We start from the raw sequence: 24198 nt of genomic DNA, 5'->3' as shown, positions 1-24198 counted from the left end.
TACCTCGGGAAGGCGCCCCTTGTTTCCGCCCGCCATCCTTTCGCCCCGCCACCTGGGCACAGGTGTCTGCCCCCCCCCCCGGCCGGTCTCCTCAAGGGCCGGAGCCAAAGGTGTCCGTCGTCTCCCTCCTGCTTTGCCACGCGGGAAGGAGCGAGCCTTCAATGCCCCACCGAGGGAGCTAACATTTGGGTTCCCAGCAGAAATGAAGGAGAGGAGGTTCCGTGGGGCCGAGTCCCAGGCAGGCAGGTAGGCAGGCAAATACCCTTTACCCGAAGGGGCATCCAGTCCAGTCTGCTGCAATGCAGGAGGAATCTTAGCTGAAGCATCCAGGACAGAAGGCCTTCCAACCGCGGCTTAAAAACCTCCAAGGAAACCTCCCAAGGGAGACCATTCCACTGTTGAACAGCTCCTGAAGTTTAGTTGGAATCTCCTTTCCTGTGATATGAAAGCACTGGTTCAAAGCCTGCCCTCCAGAGCAGGAGAAAACAAGCCTGCCCAGTGGCATAGCGTGGGGGGTGCAGGGGGGGCTGGCCGCACCGGGCGCAACATCTGGGGGGTAGGGTTAGGGGGCGCAAATCCACGGGTTAGGGGGCGCAAATTACTTGCCTTGCCCCGGGTGCTGACAACCCACGCTACGCCACTGAGCCTGCCTCACCCGCCATGTGACTGCCCTTGAGATAGTTGAAGATAGCTATCATATCTCAATCTCCTCTTCCCCTGGCTCCTTCAATTGTTCCTCATAAAGCTTGGTTTCCAGACCCTGGATCATCTTGGTTGCCCCCACTGCACATGTACCAGCTTGTCAATAACTTTAAATTTTTGTGCCCAAAATTGGACACAGTATTCCATGTATGGTCTGACCAAGGCAGAATAGAGTGGTATTATGACTTCCCTTGATTTGGACATACTTATCTTGATGCAGCCTAGGGTAGTTAGTGTTAGGCTTTTCTGCTGCTGCATGACACTGTCAACTCATGTTAAGCTTGTGGTCCACCAAGGTCCCTAGATCCTTTTCACATGTAAGCCCCCCCATCTTACATTTATGCATCTGGCTCTTCCTGCCTACTAAGTACAGAACCATACATGTGTCCCTATTAAGATCCGTTTTGTTAGTTTGGGCCCACTTCTCCAATCTGTTAATGTCATGTTGATTCCTGATTCTGTCTTCTGCAGCTTTAGCTACCCCTCCCAGTTTGGTGTCATCTGCAAATTGGATGTGCATCCCCTCAATTCCTTCATCCAAGTCGCTTATAAAGACACTGAACAACAAGGGGCCCAGGAGAACTCTGCAGCACCCCATGTGTCACTTTCCCCCAGGATGACTAGGAACCATTAATGAGTACTTTGGGTTTGGTCTGCCAACCAGCTACAAATCTAACAGTTGCCTCATTCAACCCACATTTTACCAACTTCCTCACAAGAATATCATGGGGGACTTTGTCAAAAGCCTTACTGAAATCAAGATACACTATGTCCACAACATTCCCCTGATCCACCAGCCTTGTAACTCCATCAAAATGTAATGAGATTCGTCGGAATGACTTATTTTTGACAAACCCACGATGGGTCTTAGTAATCAGAGGCTGGCAAAGCATGTAAGACAGACATTGCATGGAGGATTCCCCATTGCAGAGATCATGAGAGGGGAAACAGTACTTCTGAAGTTTCATGGAGGAATTATAGAAAAATTAGCTGAAGGCAGATGTGCAGAAGAGGGACCGATTGAGGAAAAGAGAGGGAGGGGCTAAGAAGGGTAACTGGAAGAAAAAGAACCCAAGAGACCACAAGTAAGTAAAAGGGAGAATGGGGCAAGGAAGTTGCATCAAAGGGAGTTTATACCAGTTTGGTTTTTAATTGAAATGTAGTCTGCTGTGGTTTTTTTTAAATTGTATTATACCAATTTTTTGGGATTTTAAAATTTACTCATAAGTTTGATAAATGTATTATAAGCAAGGACAACAAACAGCATCACATTTAGTAAGCAGACAAATGTTTTGTGAAAAAAATGTAGCATATACTCATTAATGATTAAATAGCCTATAGTGTAGCTTGATTCAAAGGTCGTGTTTTATCACCAAACCTTGCTAGGTCAGCATGATACTAACAATCCGCTCACTTTGGGAAGCTCAACTGTTCTAAGATAAATCCAGTATTTTTTCAAGATTGCCTATGAATGTAACAACAGTATTTGGATATTATAGCTCCATCTACATGTATGACAGCTTGGAAGATAAACAGATATTTTACTCAGTTCATGGTCAATTTATTTATATACCACATTTCCCACAAATATGTATGTGCTGAAAGCAGTTCACATAAAAATGTTTTGTAATGAGATGTAATAAAAAATATAATCTCATTACAAAAGAATCCAGCATTAGCATTCATTAAAATTTAAGTGAACATAAGTTCACCAATATTAAAAGCAAAGCTTTCCAATAACTTCCTATCCAAAAGTAGCCCAAAAGCTGATGATGCTAGCACCTGGCACCCCTCGACCTTTGCCTCAAACCAAAAGCCCAGAAAGCCCATGGGCGTAGCCAGGATTTATTTTAGGGTGGGCAGGCATTTGGGGGGGGGGGGTGCACAGAATGAGTTATATGCGACGCAGTCAGATACTTAAGTATTTTTATCTGTTTACTTGATGGGGGGATAGCTGCCCCCCCCGCCCTCCCTGGCTGCAGAATTCTTCTGGGAGGCTCTCAGGCCTGGAGCATGGGGCAAGGCAGACAAAAGCAGTCATTGCCAAATGGCACACATAGAGTCTTTCTCCCCTCACAGTTCTGGAAGCAGGTCCCTCATGAAGGCTCATTGTGGAAACACAAGTGCAATGTGCTTGACTTTTTTTTTTTAAGTTTTATGTACAAGGAGTCCTCAACTTACACAGGGCTTACATTCTGGGGATCACATCTAAAGCTAAAATTGGTCACAGTAAATGGCGAGTGGGATTGCCAAAGTCTTTTCCCCCAGATGCCCATCCATTTCTGTCCTCTTTAAAGAATAAAAATTTTAAAATAAAATTTTGCCAAGGGCATAAAGCTGAATGCACACAAGTTAAATGTGCATGAGTTGCGGGTTTACTGTACACCACTTAGAAAATCCAAATATTAAAAAGTATATAAAGACCTAGATAAATAAATGAGCAAGCTAGCTGCTAGAATCCTTGAATACAGAGACCCAGAGCTCCTTATGAGTACACACTGCTCTTTTCAGCCCCAAAATACAATGGGAAGAAAAGGGGAATCTTCCAAATAGCTCCCATGGCTGGAAGCCTGCAGATAAAATGTGGAGAAAAAGCTGAAAGAGCTTAGGTCATCACAGCTAGTCATGCGGTGAGCTTCTCCATAGTCTATGTGATGGTGGATGTGAGGAAAGTCCTGTCCTTTTGAACTACTGGAGTGCACAGAGAGAGACAGAAATGAGTAATGATCAGCAGTTGTGACACATTGCTCCTGGACCTGTCTGCATTGTGTCTGTTCCTAAATGTCTGTAAATACCAAATGCGCTCAGGCTCTGTGGCCCCAAAACTATAATACTGTCTGTTGATATAAAAAAAATATCAAGGCAATGTGTTGTTGTTGTTTAATCATTCAGTCGTGTCCGACTCTTCGTGACCCCATGGACCAGAGAACACCAGGCACCTCTGTCCTCCACTGCCTCCCGCAGTTTGGTCAGACTCATGCTGGTAACCTCGAAAACACTATCCAACCACCTTGTCCTCTGTCGCCCCCTTCTCCTTGTGCCCTCCATCTTTCCCAACATCAGGGTCTTTTCCAGGGAGTCTTCTCTTCTCATGAGGTGGCCAAAGTACTGGAGCCTCATCTTCACAATCTGTCCTTCCAGTGAGCAAGGCAATGTATGCACAGTTAAATAACAAAGGATCTATTTTCATTATTTGGAACAGAATAGCTTACAACAGTTAATATTGGACAAGAAGGAAAATGAAATATGGCTTCATGTTTCAGAGAACAGAGAGAAGAGAAGTCCATTTTGAGGGTCAGTTAGAAAGTAAAACCAGCCTCTCCCAGAGGCAAGCTGAACTATGTAATAAACTTGTCTTTTATCATAGCATCCACAAGAAGGCAGCAGTACAAACAAGATTTTTTTGAATACTATCCTGAAGTAACCCCTAGCAGCATTATATCTTTCAGCGGCAGCCTGTGTCAGAAAAGCAACTGCTACAGAGGAAAGAAGATGGAAATCATTTTGGCTCTCCTGTTTACAGTGGTTCTAGGTTTTGTTGTCAAGCATATTTTCTTTCCATTCAGAAACGTCCGTGAGCCGCCTTGTATCCATGGCTGCGTCCCTTGGTTCGGAGCTGCCTTCAAATTTGGGAAAGCTCCTCTGGAATTCATCAAACAAGCCAGACTCAAGGTAATAACTGTGGGAGCCAGAGATGGGGAGGGAGAATGAATGAATGAAACCATTTAGTACAGTCACAGACCAGAGATCGGGGAGGGAGAGGATGAAAAGGCTTGAGCTTGAGCTGAACAAGCCAGGTTTCTAACTTACCGTATTTTTTGCTCTATAAGACTCACTTTTTCCCTCCTAAAAAGTAAGGGGAAATGTATGTGCGTCTTATGGAGAGAATGCAGGCTGCGCAGCTATCCCAGAAGCCAGAGCAGCAAGAGGGATTGCTGCTTTCGCTGCACAGCGATCCCTCTTGCTGTTCTGGCTTCTGAGATTCAGAATATTTTTTTGTTTGTTTTCCTCCTCCAAAAACTAGGTGCGTCTTGTGGTCTGGTGCGTCTTATAGAGCGAAAAATACGGTACTTTGCTTTTTACAATTTAATATGCTTTGTGTTAGCTGACTGTTATCAAACAATTTATATAGTCTGAATTACTATGATAGAATAACATGCTGAGAGAAATGCTAAAACACGTATTTGCTCTCTCTCTCTCTCTCTCTAGCTTTAGGGCGCTGTTCAGAACAATGTGGCTGTTCTTGTCTAACAGGACAGTTCCCCTTGAACAAGCCAAGTGTTAGGTTACTAAAGTTCATGTGTGCTTTTCAAGCTGTCCTGAAAGCTACTCAGTGTTGAAAGAATGCATTAAAATAGAATTCTACGAGAGTCTTATAAAATGAGTATTTTCAAGCACTATGTATACAAATGTGTTTTTTATAATAAATTTTGCAACTTCATTGTAATGCAGTCTGCTTTTTCCCCCTTTCACAACAGTATTGCTAAGAGATTTTAGATAATACCGTTTTCTGCATTTTCAATGCAGCCTTCAGTGCTGATGGCCTAAGTAGGCAGAATAACACCGGACATGTAAAAGTGGGAGGTCTCTGTCTTTCTCTCTGTACTCAGGTGATCCCCCAAATTAGCAAAAAATGAAACCTAATAGGGAAAGTTAGAACTGTGCATATGTTCCCACATGCAGGCAAGAGGTAGGAACAGAGTATAAACCGCATTCATAGAGTGGGAAAGATTGTGCATAAGGAGGAAGGAGTAGCAGAAACGCAGAGTGAAACTGGGTAGGAGAGGCAAGCAAGGACAGAGACCAGAGAGGAACTGAGGTTTGTGTGGACCACAAAGCACTTTTAAATCAGAGCCATGTAGGGGAAAGGCGGTGTGCTCGCAGCCCAGCAAGGAATGAATGGCTGTGGCTGCCAATTTGTCTTGCTCTATTTCATCACAACAACCACACTTAGCATTTTGTTTTTTTGTATATCTCCCACCCCAACTATTATCCTGCTGATCTTCAGAAATGGGTAACAGGGTGGAGATACCTTATGGGTGCATTGCCTCCCCCTTGTTCAGAATCCATTCCCTAGAACAATGTTTCTCAACCTGTGTGCCGTGGTATGTTGGGGTGCCTTGAATGATAGTCAGGTGTACTGCAGGCAACACTGGCCTCTGTCCCTGTTTCCTCCCCTCCCTCCTCTGATGCCCTTTTGTGTCTCTGCCTCCCAAAGGCTTGTGTGGCTGTTTGTTGCAGCAGCCCTGGCTATAAGCTCCCCAGGCAAATGATGTCTCTGGGGCTGGCCAGGAGGTGCTGGTTGCCAGGAACTGAGGCAGCAAGCAATTGGGTGAGGCAGCCCAGCCAGCCGGTCTACCAGCCCTTGCTGTTGGGAGTAGATGGAAAAGTGGAAGGCTGGGCATGCAGGCAGGTGCCATGATTGCTTTTCTTGTGCTTGCTGTGTGCAATGTCTGCCTGGGAGCTGAGTTTCTGGTGCCGAAGGGGAGCCAATGGGCAGGACCCAATGGCTCCCCCTAAATGTAGTTGTATTAAACTACTTAACTTTTTTATTATAAAAATAACATACCGGTATTTTTAGATTACATATAATCACATTACGTAACATCGTACCCTCTTATTTTATCTCTTTGGCTCAATTGAGCCTAATGACTTCCCTCCCTCCCGTCTGATGGTTTGCAAAATTAAACTTTATATCTTTACATTTCGCTTCGTTTCCTATCCTTGTTGTATCAGTACCCAAAATATTATATTACTCAACCTGCATAGGTAGCAATTTCACCTTACAGATCTTCAGATAACCCTGCTAGTGATGTTGATTGCTTACAGTTGTCTTTCAAATATAATATAAATTTGTTCCAGTCCTTTTGGAATGCTTGGGCTCGCTGGTTCCGGATTCTTCCTGCCAGTTCGCCAGTTCTGCAAAGTCCATCCGCTTCATCTGCTGCTCTTCTTTTGTTGGTAACGCCTGTTGTTTCCATCTTTGGACTAACAAAATTCTTGCTGCAGTTGTTGCGTGGCTAATCCCTCCCCCCCACGGTGGAGAAAGAAGACACTGGACACAAGTATTTAGGTTAATGGGCGTAAATGGCCACAACTTTATTGATTACAGGTAAGAGAGGTATTGGCATTAGGCATTGGCCCCTATCCGACTATCCGGTTCTAACCGGGAAGGGTTAACTCCAACAGGGGGAGCCACCCGAGATGCATATCCCTAGGCGCTCCCCGAGGGGTTACCGCTCGGGGGCGCGCTTTAGGCCCTAGCCTCCGTAGGTTTCGGACGAGGCGTCGCCCCTCGGAGTCCTTTAACGAACTACCCTCCATGCATTGGGGGAGGTGATGGCGCTCCTCCCCCCCGAACTCATTTACATGACAATAACCCTGCCAATGCCTACCGCCAAACCGAGGAAGTTGTGACGATTTGCTACGAGGTAGGCGAAAAACCAAATGGCTCCAATAAACAGCCAATTAGCCAAAATGGAAAATTCCTACCCGGCCCCGTGAGGCGACCAGCCGAAGCCCATAGCAATGTCGCAGGCAAACCTAAAGGGCGGGTGGGAGGGAAAACGTGTCGGCTGCTGCAGAGAAAAGGGGCGAGCCCAGGGCTGCCCTGACCTAAATGGCCTGTAGAAGGCACGCCCCTGCCGCCAGCCGATTGGCTGGCGCGCGGGGATACCGGGGAATCCCTACATCATCCCGCGAGGCTGACTCCAGCCCCGCGGAAGCGTGGGCGGGATCGGGAGCCCGCAACCCCACCTCCTCCTGAAACTCGGTAGTGGCATTGCGTGGCTAATCCCTCCCCCCCACGGTGGAGAAAGAAGACACTGGACACAAGTATTTAGGTTAATGGGCGTAAATGGCCACAACTTTATTGATTACAGGTAAGAGAGGTATTGGCATTAGGCATTGGCCCCTATCCGACTATCCGGTTCTAACCGGGAAGGGTTAACTCCAACAGGGGGAGCCACCCGAGATGCATATCCCTAGGCGCTCCCCGAGGGGTTACCGCTCGGGGGCGCGCTTTAGGCCCTAGCCTCCGTAGGTTTCGGACGAGGCGTCGCCCCTCGGAGTCCTTTAACGAACTACCCTCCATGCATTGGGGGAGGTGATGGCGCTCCTCCCCCCCGAACTCATTTACATGACAATAACCCTGCCAATGCCTACCGCCACCCGAGCCGCGTTAAGCGGGCTCGCCGCCAATACCCTCAGACCTGTAACCAATCCTTAACTCCCTGGAAAATATCAGCCAACCAGATGTCATTGCCGGCATCGGATAGATGCACGCCATCCCAGCGATAGAGCGTGTCATTGCTATACTGAATTTCAGGGTGCTTGATCACCCGGCCGCCCAAAGCAATCACCCTACGGGCTACCGTACGCTCCACAATCCTCCTGGCCCTGTCCACCGCCGCGGGTTTCTCCGCATCCCGCCAAATTCTCCTTTCCAGCAAAGAAGACCATATTATTGTAATGCTTGGGTAGGATGCGCTTAACGACTCCAAGTCATTGATAATATTCCAAATTAAGTCCACCCCTTTACGATAGGCCAGATCATTCTCGCCCAGTTGTATGACCAAGGCGTCAGGTGGACCCTCATCAGAGATTCTTCTGGCTAGGGCTGGGTAGAACTCCTCCCAGCGCATACCACGCCTGGTAATCCAAGACACCTTGACATTGTTAGGTAGCCGGGGTTCATCAGCCCCACTGCGCTCTAAGCGCCGCTTCGCCCAATACGCGATACTGTGGCCGACAATCCACAGACGCACCGAAACTGCACCTGGAAAGATAGGATAAAGAGCTGGGTCAGGAGAAAACACGTGATGGGTAGGGGATAAGAGGGGGGTGTTAGGTTAAAAGGGCTTTCGAATATAACTCCTGAACGCATTGGACTTCCAACGGCCCAGATCCATGATCCTTTCGGCCGGTAAACCCATATGAGCGGCGGTGGTGGCGGCCCCAATGCGGAAGGAATGCGCGGCATAATCCGCTTGCGGAAGACCAATGGCCGCGATCGCCTTGCGCATGACCCTAGTGAATTGATGTTTAGAAAGGGGGGATCCGTCATCATGCAAGAAAAAGGGGCCATTCGCTTTCGATCTTAAGCACAGATATCTCCTAGCGTCTTTTACAGGGCAGGGGCCAGCCCTCTGCGTGGCCTGAAGACGAACGAAGGCTCCCCTACCGAGCTGATCCGTCTTAGAACTACGGATTTTTAGCAAAACATGCGAGCTAGTTACCGTTACATCCTCCATCAATAGTCCCCTGTTGGCCGAGTGGTCAACGCAGACCACCTCGCCTATGCGCAAGGCACCAAAGAATGCAAAAGAGAATGCGGCAGAGAATAGTCTGGCCTCATATCTCGACCAACAAAGGATCCTTAGCTTCCTACGGATTTGGGTGAGTATGTCAAGTGTTATGGGCCTTCTAGTGTCGCAACCCTGCGGCCTGGACCTGCGCCAGCCCTCCAGCATCTTCCTAACCACGAAATGAGCACAGGGGTCGACGGAGAATAGGGATTTGGAAAAGAAGGATATCGCCGCCGAATGGATGTTGAGGGTTTTGGGCGCGCGGCCTAAATCGCGAAGGTGAACCATATACTCAATGACTTCAGACTTGGATGGAGGCCTGCCCGGCTTGAACCGCTCCTTCTTCCTGCGGAAAGACGTAAAATCTAGCCATGCCTTGTTATAAGACCTAAGGGTAGAAGGAGCCAGTGAAGACAATACTCCCTTTATTGCTTCTCGCTGCCAATACTCCAGAGATGCTCCGGAAACGGTTGCGGCTGCTGCTGCGCATCCGGCGCCAATGAGCGAAAGCGCTCCATCTGGAAACGAGATAGCGCATCCGCGATGTTATTATCTATACCAGGGACGAATTTGGCAGAAGCGTGTAGGTTCAACCGCAGGCACGACAAGACAAAGTAACGCAAAAGCGATCCTACTCTCGGGGAATGTGCTGACTGTCTATTCAAGACCGAGACTACCGATTGGTTGTCTGTCCAGAAACATACCCTATGGTTCTTGAAATGCTCCTCCCATATGTGGATAGCGACTACAATGGGGAAGAATTCCAAGAAAGTCAAATCACGAAGTATAGGTTTACCTTGCCAGGAGGGGGGCCAACGCTGAGCACACCACTGACCCCTGAAGTAAACGCCGAAACCCAAGGACCCGGCTGCGTCCGAATGTACTTGGAAATCTGACTGTAAAGCCAGGCTATCCTGCCACAGTGATACACCATTAAAACCATCCAAAAATTGTAACCAAACTTGAAGGTCCGCTTTTACTGTTTTAGGGAGGCGGACCCTATGATGCGGGGACCGTAGACCAGCGGATAGCTTTGCTAGTCTGCCACAAAAGGGACGGCCAGGAGAAACCACGCGGCAGGCGAAATTGAGGTGACCCAGGAGGGATTGAATTTGCCTCAAAGTGACCTTTTTTAGAGGCAGCATTTGGCCAATGAGCTCTCTTAGGGCAACTAACTTGTCGACTGGTAAGCGGGACGTTTGGGCGATAGTGTCGAGTTCTATACCCAGGTAGGTCATGGTCGTAACCGGACCCTCGGTCTTCTCGCCCGCCAGAGGTACCCCCAGCTCGCTGGCCAGGGACTCGAACGCCCGGAGCAAGGTCCTACACTCACCAGCGTTACTCGCCACCAGGATAAAATCATCGAGGTAGTGACCCACACCCGCGGCGCCAGTTCTAAATTTTAAAGCCCATTCCAGGAATGTGCTGAACGTCTCAAAGGCTGCGCAGGCAATCGAACAACCCATGGGCATTGCTTTGTCGATAAAGTAAGCTCCCTGAAACTTGAAACCCAGCCAGCGATAGTCGTCTGGGTGAACCGGTAGGAGGCGGAACGCAGACTCAATGTCGCATTTCGCCATAAAGGCGCCCCTGCCAAATCTCCTTACCAGCTTGACCGCCTGATCGAAAGATGCATACTTAACCGTGCACATCTCCTGAGGAATAGCGTCGTTCACTGAGGCTCCTTTAGGGTAGGATAAATTATGAATCAACCGGAATTCACCCGGGGCCTTCTTTGGTACCATACCAAGCGGGGAAATATGGAGATCACCAATGGGGGGTGCCGCGAAGGGGCCGGCCACCCTCCCAGCGGTGACCTCCTTCTGGATCTTTTTGATGGCAATGTCTGGTCTTTCCAAAACTGATTTCTGATTGGGGGGGCAACACGCGTTGGGGGTAAAGGCAACTGGAATTCTAAATCCCAGGGAAAACCCTTCCTCTAGTAGGCGGGCAGCTTGTCTATTTGGGTAAAGCTTCAACAGTGTTTTCAGGGGCTGTAATTTAATCGGGGAGTACGCCAGAGCGAGGGAAGGATTAGTAACGAGACCCGGTTGTTCCCTGGGGGGGTCCCGAAGTTCCAGCCTGCGCGCCCCGGCCACCCCGGTTAAAGTGGCCCCTGCCTCCACGAAAGGGCTGCTGCTTCCCCTTGTAGCAGTTGATGGCGGGATGGCTGCCCAAGCACTTGTCACATTCATGTAAGTACTTACACGACGCACGCTGACAGGTCCCCTTATTGAAGTCCCAGCACTGCCTACGGCGCTGGGCCTCCACCTTACCAGACTTGGACGGGTCGAGGGTTTTCTTTTCAATGTTAGGACCCACGGTTTCCATCCAGCAGTTGTTGTCCTTCTGGTCCCAGCGCGTCGAGGACAGCAGCGAGGCATTCCTCCGGAACTCCTCATCATACGCCATGGCCGCGTCGTCCCCAGCCAACTCCCGAGCCCTCCGAACGTGGGCCAGATAAGAGGCGAGGTGCATGCCACGTTTAGGGTAACAACCTGACACTACTGCCATGAAAACCTGATATCCGTTAAGCCAGTTCTCAAAAGTTCGCTCAACCCGAGGTGTCCTGTACCTCTTTTTACCATTATACCTTCTTTTCTCCCCTTTTCCCCTAGTTTGAGCCGGGGGCAGTAAGGAAAACATATCAACATACTCTCCGTTCAATATCTTATTCCTTTTTCTCTTGGAGAGGTGATTCCCCAATACGAAGTCGGTAGCGGAGTTGGTTGAGACTTTAACGTCCTGGACCAGAGCACCGTCTTTCCATTCGAGAGTGCCATTAAAGGCCTTTCTGTGAGAGTTGGCCCTCCTTTCATGCACCCACAGGGGAAGCCCTGTGTCTTCGCCCTCCCCCCAATACGTTTCCATGGGAACGTCGCTGTCCCCGTCTGAAGAAGACGTACCTGTCTCCTCGTCGGAATCGGAAGAGTCCCTTTTCTTGCTCTTCTTGGACCGATGCTTCTTCTTCGACTTCCTTTTACCGCTACGTGATCCGCCGTCACGCGGGGCTGAGTCATTGCTTGCCGAGGCCACCTGCTGAGGAGGCAAATCCTCATCCGATGTTGACCCCTCAGAAGAGCTCTGCCGCGCTGGATTGTCCTGAAAAACACTAGGCACATCAATTACCTCGCGCCGCGGGACGGCCTGGGAGGCTTCTGCTGCCTTGGCCCTGCGAGTGTTAGCCTTAGATTTTTGCGGCGCTGCTTTACCCTTGTCGGGGCCTGGGTTAGGTTTCTGGGCCCGTGCTGTTTGTAAGCGTGTCCTGGGCCTACTAGCGGCCTGCTGAGCCGTAGAGGCTGCACTGGTGGAGGGACCGTCCTGGCCCTGCTGACTAGGAGGGGTGTCAGGAATAAAGTCCTGTGGTACCTCGACAATGTTTGGGGAGGGGGTAATGGGTGTCCTGCACTGAGTATAAAATGATTGAAGCGCAGCAAAAAGCTGAGCCACCACTTGGGGATTACCAGGACCCGTTGGGATCAGGGCATTGCCAGGTTGAGGAGCCAGTGGATTGCCATTGGCTTCCATGTTCAGGGGTAATATGCCCAATAAGGCTCCCAACCTCCCGAGATTTGATATTATTAAGCTAGTCCACTTGTTCCCTTCAGTCCCGAATTTATTTTGTTTTATTTTATTTTATTTATTTCAATTATTTATTTATTTATTTATTTATTTTTATGTGGTTTTCTTTATATATTTAATTATTTGTTTAAATTTGTACTATTAACTCTATTTATTTATTTATTATTTATTTATTTATTTTTTATTTGTTTGTTTATCGAATTCTATATATAACTAACCGACAATTGCTATTTCGCTTGATTTTGTCTATTTATTAGCGTATACCACAGCTAGAAAATAAGGTAAAGCACGATAAACAAACCCCTGTTGTTTTACTGACTATTTCTTAAATTGCAGTCATAAGGGTATCAGACCTGGAACCTTGGCAGTATCAGCACCACGCTCTAACCGAGGGAGCAAAGGCCCCGATAAGTATCTAGGAAAATGCAGGTAGCAAATCACCGCGATTAAATTAACGCCGCCACCAATGGGATAAAGGGTTAAGCGGTTGTAACCATTAAAAGCTGAAGGAGCAGAAGGCCAAACCAATTTGGGGGTACGATAGGAGAAAAAGGAATACCACAATCAAAATAATCAAAAGCCGAATGTTATACTGAAGCTTTTGGGCCGCTGACCAACACTTGCCACACACAAAATGGCCGCCGCTAGGCCACGCGGTACACTCAAAATGGCGGCCGGGCAGATAGCTAACACTTGCCACACACAAAATGGCCACCGCCAAGGACGCTCAAAATGGCCGCCGCTAGGGCCACGTGGCCCTCTCAAAATGGCGGCCGTCCGGGTCGTTGCCCGGGCAACCGGGACGCCGGAACTCAAGAGGCCGCTGAGGATGTCCCTATGAAGAGTGAAGATTACAACAGCTGCCAATGATCCCAGAAGAAATGCGCACCGCGTGTGCTTAATAACACGACGGATGGGGCCAAGCGAAGACAGGGAAGGGGGAAATGACACACGGGGGCGAGAGAAAAGCGAAGAAGAGAAAGAAAAACGGACGGGAGAACGTACCGCCAATGCCGCTAGAATCACCACTCCTCCCCCACGCTCCGCCCGCGTTACCCCGATCCCAAGAAGAAACCTCCAGCGAGCGCTGCAGCGGCTCGCTAAACGAAGATCCACCGGCGAGATTCTGGAGCGAAGCTGCCCGCTGTATGGTCGGGCCGCTACGGGCAGCAAGAGGGCAGCGTTAAAGGCAGCACTAGATCCGCGGCTCGACCGGCAGCCGCGCAAGGTCGCAACGATGGGGAGCTCCCGTAGCCGAGAAGACGGAAGCGCCGAAGAGACGGATGTATCAACTGCTGAGTGGAAGCAAGGAAGTCGCGGCTCAAGCTGACGCCAGCGGACAAGCCGCTGCGCAAGGTAACTGCGCGAAGGAAGGTTTGCAGGAAACGACCAGCCAAACACCAAGAGTTGGATCCGAAAAAAAAAACGCTGAGATGCGAGCAGGATCCAAAACGTGTCGGCTGCTGCAGAGAAAAGGGGCGAGCCCAGGGCTGCCCTGACCTAAATGGCCTGTAGAAGGCACGCCCCTGCCGCCAGCCGATTGGCTGGCGCGCGGGGATACCGGGGAATCCCTACATCATCCCGCGAGGCTGACTCCAGCCCCGCGGAAGCGTGGGCGGGATCGGGAGCCCGCAACCCCACCTCCTCCTGAAACTCGGTAGTGGCATTGCATAGTCTATTCTTCCTGCAGTTTGTTTTATTTATATATATATATATATATATATATATATATATATATATATATATATATATATATGCAGGTTTTGGTGTCCTCGGGTGTCTTCCCGTGTAAAAGTTGGGGTGTCTAGGCGACGTTTCGACGAGGTCTCACTCGTCATCTTCAGGCTGGTGCTTTCGGCTTCTTGTTACTGGAACAGAGCAGGATCTCAGTGTTTGAGTTCCTATAAATACTGTTGAGGGGGTGTGGTGTATAGCCTCCAATGTTCTGGGCAGAGAGGAAGTTCCCAGGCTAGTGTGCCTTTTCTTCTTTTGTTCCTTAATTACTTGAGGGATATCTTGAGTGATTTCTTGAGTGAAATCACTCAAGATATCCCTCAAGTAATTAAGGAACAAAAGAAGAAAAGGCACACTAGCCTGGGAACTTCCTCTCTGCCCAGAACATTGGAGGCTATACACCACACCCCCTCAACAGTATTTATAGGAACTCAAACACTGAGATCCTGCTCTGCTCCAGTAACAAGAAGCCGAAAGCACCAGCCTGAAGATGACGAGTGAGACCTCGTCGAAACGTCGCCTAGACACCCCAACTTTTACACGGGAAGACACCCGAGGACACCAAAACCTGCATTCCTGTACCCGTGAAAATCTACGAAAGCATATATATATATATATATATATATATATATATATATATATATATATAAAAATAAAAACTACTTAACTTTTTTAACACTATATTTTTCAGTATGGACCAGTATTCACAGTGTATATGCTGGGAAAACGATACACATTTGTAACTGATGAAGAAGGTTTTCAAGCATTTTGTATATCTAAAGATGTGGATTTTGAGCAGGCAGTGCAACAGTCTGTCCAGCGTACAGGTAGGTAAATGATATTTAATTTCAGTAGGGGAATGATTTCTTTCTATTTTAGTTGATAAAGGGTTGAAACATGTGAAGTGGAATATCTTTTTACTTTAATGTAGCTTTGGGGACTCCAGTTTTGACTCTCACACACACACTCATTTTTTAAAAAATATATTTAATCATTTTTTCAATATAAACAGCAACCACAAAAACACATACAACAAAAGCCACAATAACACTAATAACACAATTTAACAATTCAGATTTGGGTACACTGACATACCTATGATTACACCTTTTTAACAGTATTTCCCCACCTCTCCTCCCCCTACTTCCCACCACTGTCCGCCTTAACGCTTAAATATTCCTTCCAGATTTCTTCATATTTATCCATTCTTAATTTGTGTCCACATGCAATTTGTTTGTATGTAGCTAGTCTGTCCATATTGTCAATCCATGTGCTCAATGGAATCTTTTTGCAGCTCTTCCAATTCATCAAGACAAGTTTTTTGCTTCTAATATGGTACGATACATCCATTTTTTTGACCCCTTGTAATCTCCCACGTTTCCGCTATATAATTTAGAATTAAATTCAAATTCCCTAAATAACAATTTCTTTTTATTACTCTTACTATATATATCCTCACCTCACACCAAAATGATCTTATCACCCGGCAGTTAATCATCATATGTACTAAGTTCGCATTTTTACTTCCACATCTCCAGCAGTTGTCTGCATTTGTTATTTTCTTCTGGTAAAGTTTTGCTGGAGTCCAGGGGACTCTGAATATTATTTTCTGCTGAATAACTTAATCCATAGAGGCTATTTCTGTTGATTTTATACTTGACTCCCATTTATCATTTGTTATCTGTACCCCTAACTCTTCACTCCATTTTTGTCTATCATATTCTAAATCATATTTCTTTCTGTTGAGTAGGGTTTTATATAGTGCAAGTGCAGAATTCTTTGTTTTTGTTGCTGAAATTAAATCTTGTAGCAGCATGGGTGTTTCCGATGCTGCTATAGCATCAGGACCAAACTGCCTTTTCAACATATGTTTCAATTGGATGTATTGCCATTGTGTTTCACTGGTTAATCCATACTTTACTTGCAAGGTCTTAGAATCATAGAATCATAGAGTTGGAAGAGACCACAAGGGCCATCGAGTCCAACCCCCTGCCAAACAGGAAACACCATCAGAGCACTCCTGACATATGGTTGTCAAGTCTCTGCTTAAAGACCTCCAAAGAAGGAGACTCCACCACACTCCTTGGCAGCAAATTCCACTGTTGAACAGCTCTTACTGTCAGGAAGTTCTTCCTAATGTTTAGGTGGAATCTTCTTTCTTGTAGTTTGGATCCATTGCTCCGTGTCCGCCTCTCTGGAGCAGCAGAAAACAACCTCTCTCCCTCCTCTATGTGACATCCTTTTATATATTTGAACATGGCTATCATATCACCCCTTAACCTCTTCTTCTCCAGGCTAAACATGCCCAGCTCCCTTAGCTGTTCCTCATAAGGCATCGTTTCCAGGCCTTTGACCATTTTGGTTGCCCTCCTCTGGACACGTTCCAGTTTGTCAGTTTGTTTCTTGAACTGTGGTGCCCAGAACTGGACACAGTACTCCAGGTGAGGTCTGACCAGAGCAGAATATAGAGGCACTATTACTTCCCTTGATCTAGATGCTATACTTCTATTGATGCAGCCCAGAATTGCATTGGCTTTTTTAGCTGCCGCGTCACACGGTTGGCTCATGTCAAGTTTGTGGTCAACCAAGACTCCTAGATCCTTTTCAAGACTCCTAGATCCTTTTCTTATATTCCACAAATTTGTAATTTTCATCAATTAATCGATTCAATGTCAAAATACCTTTTTTCATCCAATTTTGCCAAATTATTACTTGATTTCCAATTTTTAATTTTGGGTTGGCCCATATTGTTAATTTCTCATGCTGATAGGGGTCATCCTTACTATTTTTATTTATATTCAACCAAATTTTTATAGGTGCTTTAATAGTCTGCAGGATAATAGGACATTTCATAAAATTGCAGCCCAGTTTAGTCCACCCTACAAGAGGTTCAAAGAAACTATATTCAAGAGTAGCCCAATTGGGATTCCTGCTAGCTCTCCAATCATTAGTCTTACTCAGCAGGTAGGCTTGGTGATATAGTTCCAGATTTGGGAGACCAAAGCCACCTTCCTTAGTTGGAAGTTGCATTTTATGTAGTAATATTTTTGGTGGCTTTGTACCCCACAGGCACGATCTAAATAGCTGATTTATTTTTTGGAAGTAAAATTTGGGAATATGTATTGGTAATCCTCTGAGAATGTATAAAAGCTTTGGAACAACATGCATTTTGAGGACATGAACCTTTCCCCAAAGGGAAAGGTTTAGAGGTCCCCACCTTTCAATATATATTTTAAAAATCTCATTTATAATTTGATTCAAATTTAATTTTACAATTTGGTCTATATCCAATGAAATCATTATACCCAAATATTTAATAAAGTCTTTGCACATCCGAAATTGATGGTTTCTATACAATGTAGCCCTTGGCCCAATTGGTAAAATCTCTGATTTTGTCCAATTTATAGAATATCCCGATATTCTGCCAAAGGTTTTTGTTTTCTCCATAATTTTTGGAATTGTATCTTCTGGTTTTGTAATAAATAAAAGGATATCATCCACAAATAATACAATTTTGTAATTATCTTTGTTGTGTTTTACACCCTTGATATGCTCATCCTGAATTATTGCTCTTGTTAATGGTTCCAGGCACAGATTAAATAATAATGGAGAAAGAGGACATCCTTGTCTCGTTCCTCGATTTAAACTAATCAAATTCAAAATTCTTCCATTGGGTTTTTATAAATCATTTTAATCCAATTACAGTATTCTATAGGGAAACCAAATTTACGTAACACACTCATGTTTTTCACTTCAAAGTTATCCTCCCTCAGAGATGTTGTTAGCCTTACTAAAGACAGTTCCAGTAATACAGGCATTATACAGGTAAGAAGGCAACAATTTTCATTCTCGTCTGTGTTCATAAGCATCAGCACTGCTTCCATTCCACTGCAGCTTGTTTCCACTAAATTTGTTGTTGTTGTTTAGTCATTTAGTCATGTCCAACTCTTTGTGACCCCATGGACCAGAGCACACCAGGCTAATGTCTTCCACTTTCTCCCACAGTTTTGTGGGAGAACACTGTCCAACCATCTCATCCTCTGTCGTCCCCTTCTCCTTGTGCCCTCTATCTTGCCCAACATCAGGATCTTCGTATTGACAGGCGGAGTCCCCCCAACCCCAGGCGACCCCTGAGTGGAATAATGACTCAAGAAATGTGCTATGGGGTTAAAATTGGCCACAACTTTATTAAGTTTTAGATGTAGGGAGACCTTGGCTCAGGCATTGGCCATTTATCCTTCTCAGTCCCCAGCCGGGGATCTGGGAGACTTCAGGGTTATCCAGAATGTGTGGGGATTGGGCTGGCTCTGGAAAACATATGTCCAAGCAGAGAGCCTGCCCCCTGTTTTGCCGCCTTCACAGGGGAAAGCAATGACAACCTCTTGGCGTATGGCTAATGCCTCTCCTCAAGACCCCTTTAATGGGGAACCCTGGGATCACTGCCACTTCACGCCCCCCCCCCCCCGGTTTAGGAAGATAGACTAAAGGATTCTACCCAAGGCCTGAAACCACCAAAGTTGTGGCATTTTAGCTATGGGGAAGGCAAAACCTGCCAATGCAGGAAAATTCCTTTCTGGCCCTTCAACAGTGACCCACATACCTGTGGAGAAGAGGTTAACCTGCAAAAGAAGGCTTAACTGAGGGAGGGCAGGATGGGAGAAGCTCTAGAGCCAACTGACCCTTCGCAGGTATAAGATTCACTTTCCGTTGTGTGGGCAGGGCGGTCCCTCCCCCTACCTGGTCGATCCCCTGGCAATGCCTCCCCAGGCAGGATTGGGCGATTGGCTGAGGTAGGCAGAGATCTCCAGGTATCCAGTCTGGGGAGGGTGAAGCCAGCCCATACTACCGGGAGCCTCACTGGGTTCCGGGGGCTGCACACAACCACACAAAAGGCGTGTGGGGAGTGGTCATTTCCAGGGAGTCTTCTTTTCTCATGAGGTGGCCAAAGTATTGGAGCCTCAGCTTCAGGATCTGTCCTTCCAGTGAGCACTCAGGGCTGATTTCCTTCAGAATGGAGAGGTTTGATCTTCTTGCAGTTCATGGAACTCTCAAGAGTCTCCTCCAGCACCAGAATTCAAAAGCATCAATTCTTCGGCGATCAGCCTTCTTTATGCATGTGACATGATCCATGCGACGGTCACCTCCAGGCTTAACTACTGTAATTCGCTCTACGCGGGGCTGCCCTTGAAACTGTCCCAGAAACTCCAGCAGGTGCAGAATGCTGCAGCGAGGCTCCTCACAGGGTCCTTGCCATGGGAGTATATTCACCCAGTGCTTTACCAGCTGCACTGGCTCCCAGTGGAGTATAGTTTAAGGTGCTGGTTTTAACCTTTAAAGCCCTATGCAGCCTCGGACCCTTGTACTTACGGGACTGCCTCTCCTGGTACATTCCGCAGAGGACCCTAAGGTCCATGAATAATAATAGCTTAAAGGTCCCGGGCCCTAAGGAAGCCAGACTATCCTCCGTCACTTTTTCAGTGACGGCTCCGACTTGGTGGAATGCTCTGTCCCACGAGACTAGGGCCCTGCAGGACTTGAGTTCCTTCTGCAGGGCCTGTAAGACAGAGCTATTCCACCTGGCCTTCAATTTGAATTAGCCTGAACCTCTATTCCCTTTTCCCTTTCCTCTTTTATGAAGAAACCCTTTCTGGGACACCACATTTAAATTCTTCCCTGGTCTCCTTGCTGGCCCTTGTAGGACCAACTTGGCCAGTTAACCCTGGTGATCATTTGATGTCTACTGACCGGGTCCCCCCCCCAAAAAAAATGACTCCTGAATTTTTGAATTTTATTGATATTGATGCTGTATTTTATGTTGTATTTTATGCTGTTTTAAAGTCGTATTTTAATCAATGTTTTATATTTGCTGTTAGCCGCCCTGAGCCCGGTTTTGAAACCAGGAAATGTGGGGTATAAATAGAATTATTATTATTATTATTATTATTATTATTATTATTAGCCCAGCTCTCACTTCCATACATCACTACTGGGAACTAACTAACTCACTGGGAACTACTTACCTAACTCCCACATATCGCCTAACCCTGCAGAAAGCAGGATTTAACCCCCACCTATCAACTGATCACTATCTTCCCCACCCCAATGTAAAGGAAGCATGCTGAACATGCCATTAATTACTTATTGTTTGTGGACTTAACACACACTCCACAACAATGAATTCTGATCCTATTAACTTTACTGGTTCTAGAACACAGATTAATATGCAAACTACAGCAATATGCACTTCCATGTACACTTCCGTGACATACAGGTACCTGTATTTTTCCACTGGGGGGGCATGAAATTTAGATGGAAGAAACAGTGTGGGAGTGCCATGGCATCAGACTCGGAGGAGTCTGCCATTCCTATATATGCCATTAAGAAATTCTCAGTTGCTTATTCACACTATAATGAAGACATATTTAGTGAAGACAAGGAAGCACCCAACTTTACCAGGGCACATTATGTCAAGATTCTGTATCTACATATTTTTTATGTCTAATCAGAAAGAATTGCCTATTTTGAAAGACAACACAACATGAAATATAGAAACAAAACTGTTCATGATGCCTGCACAGATTCTAGGGCATTTTAAGTAAAACTTTACAGCTTATTCTGACTGATGTTATTTTTCCCACTTGGATTTTGAAGCTTCAATTCCTGAAGAAATATTTTACAAGAATAGGAGCAGGATATATATCATGATGAAGGGAAGACTGAGTACATCTAATCTGCAGCATATGCCTAGGAGTCTCTGTCAGGAACTTCAGAAACACATGGAGGACTTGGGTCACGAGGGAACTGAGGAGCTCAGAGATCTTGTAAGGTAGGTGATTTTGCAAACCAGCCAGAATGGCACAGGCCTCCATTCTTTTCATTAAATAAAATTAATATCTAGAATAAGCCATAAATGTTGTAGTTTAGAAGAAAATAAAATATAGTTTAAACACTACAAGAGAGAGCAGAAGGGTAGGGCACTGGTGGAGTTGTCATAAACCCATTTTACTATTGGATAGGATATTCTTGTGAAGCCAACAGTAGCATCTCCTTAGTATGTAATAGCATGGGAGTGTGATTTGAGGCTAATTTCATAGAATCATTGAATAGAGCTGGAAGGGACCCCAAGGAGCATCCCGTTCAACAGCTTGCAATGCAGGAATATGCAGCTGGCCATACAGGGATCAAAACATAATACATACTTGTACATTGGAACAATTTGACTTTGAATCGGCTTTGGATCCATTCCAGTCTGGTTTTTGCTCTGGTCATGGGACTGAGACGACTCTGGTCGCCATAACAGATGACTTCCGTAGGCCGCTGGATTGAGGCGGGTCAGGGCTGTTGATTCTTTTAGATCTGTCAGCAGCCTTTCACATGGTTGGCCACAAACATCTAGACCACCACCTCACCTACGAGGGGAATCAGGGCGCAGTCCTTCAATGGCTGCACTCATTTCTCTCTGGTCGGGGACAGAGGGTGGCACTGGGGGGGGAGGGAGTTGTCGTCACGCTACTCCTTTGTGTTTGGAGTACTGCAGGGTGCAATTCTCTCCCCAATAATTTTTAACATCTATATCGCCCCCTTGCCCAGCTTGTCCGGAATTTTGGTTTGGGAGAATTGGATTCTAACATTACAGTGGTACCTCGGGTTACATACGCTTCAGGTTACATACACTTCAGGTTACACACTCCACTAACCCAGAAATAGTGCTTCAGGTTAAGAACTTTGCTTCAGGATGAGAACAGAAATCGTGTTTTGGCGGCGCGGCGGCAGCAGGAGGCCCCATTAGCTAAAGTGGTGCTTCAGGTTAAGAACAGTTTCAGGTTAAGTACGGACCTCTGGAACGACTTAAGTACTTAACCCGAGGTACCACTGTATTAGAATGACATAACCTGATGACACCCAGCTTTATCTGTTGATGGACGGCCACCCTGACTCAGCCCCAGACACACTGATCAGATGTCTGGAAGCTGTGGCTGGATGGTTACGTGGGAGCTTGGTAAAGGTAAATCCTTCGAAGACAGAGGTCCTTTGACTGGGTCGAGACGATATGGGGTTGTGGGGCCAACTCCCATCCCTTGCAGGGGCACAACTAGTGCCAGCACCTTCCGACAAGAGTTTGGGTGTAATTTTCGACACCTTCCTTTTTAGGGAGGCACAGGTTACAGCTACAACAAAGGCAGCATTTTTTCATCTCCGCTGAGCTAAGCAGTTGGTCCCTTACCTCTCACACCTTGACCTCACCACTGTGATCTATGTGATGGTCACCTCCAGGCTTGATTATTGTAACTCACTCTATGTGGGGCTGCCCTTGAAACTGATCCAGAAACTCCAGCGGGTGCAGAATGCCGCAGCGAGACTCCTTACGGGATCTTCACTGTGGGATCACATTTACCCAGTGCTATACTAGCTGCATTGGGACGCAGGTGGCGCTGTGGGTGAAACCTCAGCGCCTAGGACTTGCCGATCGCGTGGTCGGCGGTTCGAATCCCCACGGCGGGGTGCGCTCCCGTCGTTCGGTCCCAGCGCCTGCCAACCTAGCAGTTCGAAAGCACTTTACTATTTTTACTTTAGTTGTATGAAACCAGTATAGCCAACAGCTGACCATTCCAAGTGGATTCTAACATTATTTTCCTTCAGTCCACAACTATACCTTTTCTCCCATTGCAGGCACATCATGTTCCCATCAACAGTGAACACCCTGTTTGGAAAAGACATATTTTTGACCACCAGGGATAATGTCAAGGAGTTTGAGGAGCACTATCAGAACTTTGATGATGATTTTGAATATGCTACCCAACTTCCAAAATATTTTTTGAAGTAAGGGAGTAGTGTTTCTGTTTGGCAATATAAATTTATCCAGAAATTCATGTTCTAGCTTAGACTGTCCTCAGATTCCTGTTGCTTATGAATACAATATTATAGGTGTAATCCATAGACAACGTACCGTATATGATGGCATGTTTTCCCTCCAACTGGCATACTCCTGTAGACATTGGATCCAAGACTTCTTGCAGTAGCTAGTTGGGGAGCCTAACTAGTATGCGCAAAGTTCACTTTTGATTTGCTAGATTTACACTACAACAAAGAGGGGACTCTGCATTCTGTGAAGAGGTGTGAGCACAGAGTCAGCTTAGTGTGACGTTATGGAACAGGGGCAGTGCATCCTGTTTTACCGCCGGAGGAGAAACGTAAATGTGCCACCTTGCTGCCCCACCTCTGATTACGCTCCTCTCCCCCGCCACTGCTGAAGCCTGCCTTACCCGCATTGCAAAGCGGCACTCACAAAGCACCAGCAGTTGTGCTGGCTTCTGGCGAGATCTCGCCGAAATCTCACAAGTTCCCATGTGCTATGTGAGATCTTTGCAGAAACCATAGCTGCTCTGGGTGCCGCTTCTTCAGAGGTGGCAGGACTCCACGGGGCACTGCCTGGTGGGCTTCTGCCGCTCAAGGCGAGCTTGCCTCATGGCCCTTCTATGGAACCTGCTTGAATGGGAGCAAATTTAGGCCAAGTGCAGTTTTGGCTACCTGGAAACAGATGCTAAACTTTTTTCAAAAAATAATTGTGGTCATTTAATCCTCACCTCAATGAAAATAGAGATAGATAGTAAGGGAAATCCTGGTTAGCCTTAACTGCATCATGAGTTGACAAACTGCCTGAGCAGAGTGGAAGGATGTTCCAAAGATGGCTCTTTCTTTTCTGGGAGTTAGCTGTGAGCCAGTCTGCAGTAGCTCACCATGTATTTAGAAGTGCTTTTGTATGCCTAAGAAATCCTTTAGATCCTGGCCTGCAGCAAGCCCTTATTGGATCTTCCCCCTTCTTGTAAGGTGTTATATATTTAGTGGTCTGTGTTTGCCTGAGCTTGAGTCTGGA

General features: G+C 46.6%; 1 protein-coding gene across 3 annotated transcripts in view; it reads left to right on the top strand.

Annotated features, from left to right (window-relative positions):
- Positions 1-3853: 3853 nt before the first annotated feature.
- The window catches only part of CYP39A1 (cytochrome P450 family 39 subfamily A member 1), a 44726-nt gene continuing 24381 nt past the window's right edge, over positions 3854-24198 (top strand). For all 3 annotated transcript variants that reach the window (XM_081906384.1, XM_081906383.1, XM_081906382.1), the window contains exons 1-4: positions 3854-4374; positions 15016-15151; positions 20976-21150; positions 22995-23144. In XM_081906384.1, coding sequence (XP_081762510.1) covers positions 4195-4374; positions 15016-15151; positions 20976-21150; positions 22995-23144 — 641 coding nt within the window. In that variant the 5' untranslated portion in view covers positions 3854-4194. The remainder of the gene's footprint in view (positions 4375-15015; positions 15152-20975; positions 21151-22994; positions 23145-24198) is intronic.

Source organism: Podarcis melisellensis, assembly GCF_964234715.1.
Source record: "Podarcis melisellensis genome assembly, chromosome: 3".
NCBI classification, from domain to species: Eukaryota; Metazoa; Chordata; class Lepidosauria; order Squamata; family Lacertidae; genus Podarcis; species Podarcis melisellensis.
Note: the sequence above shows the minus strand (reverse complement) of the source record. Positions and strands in the feature narration are given on the sequence as shown.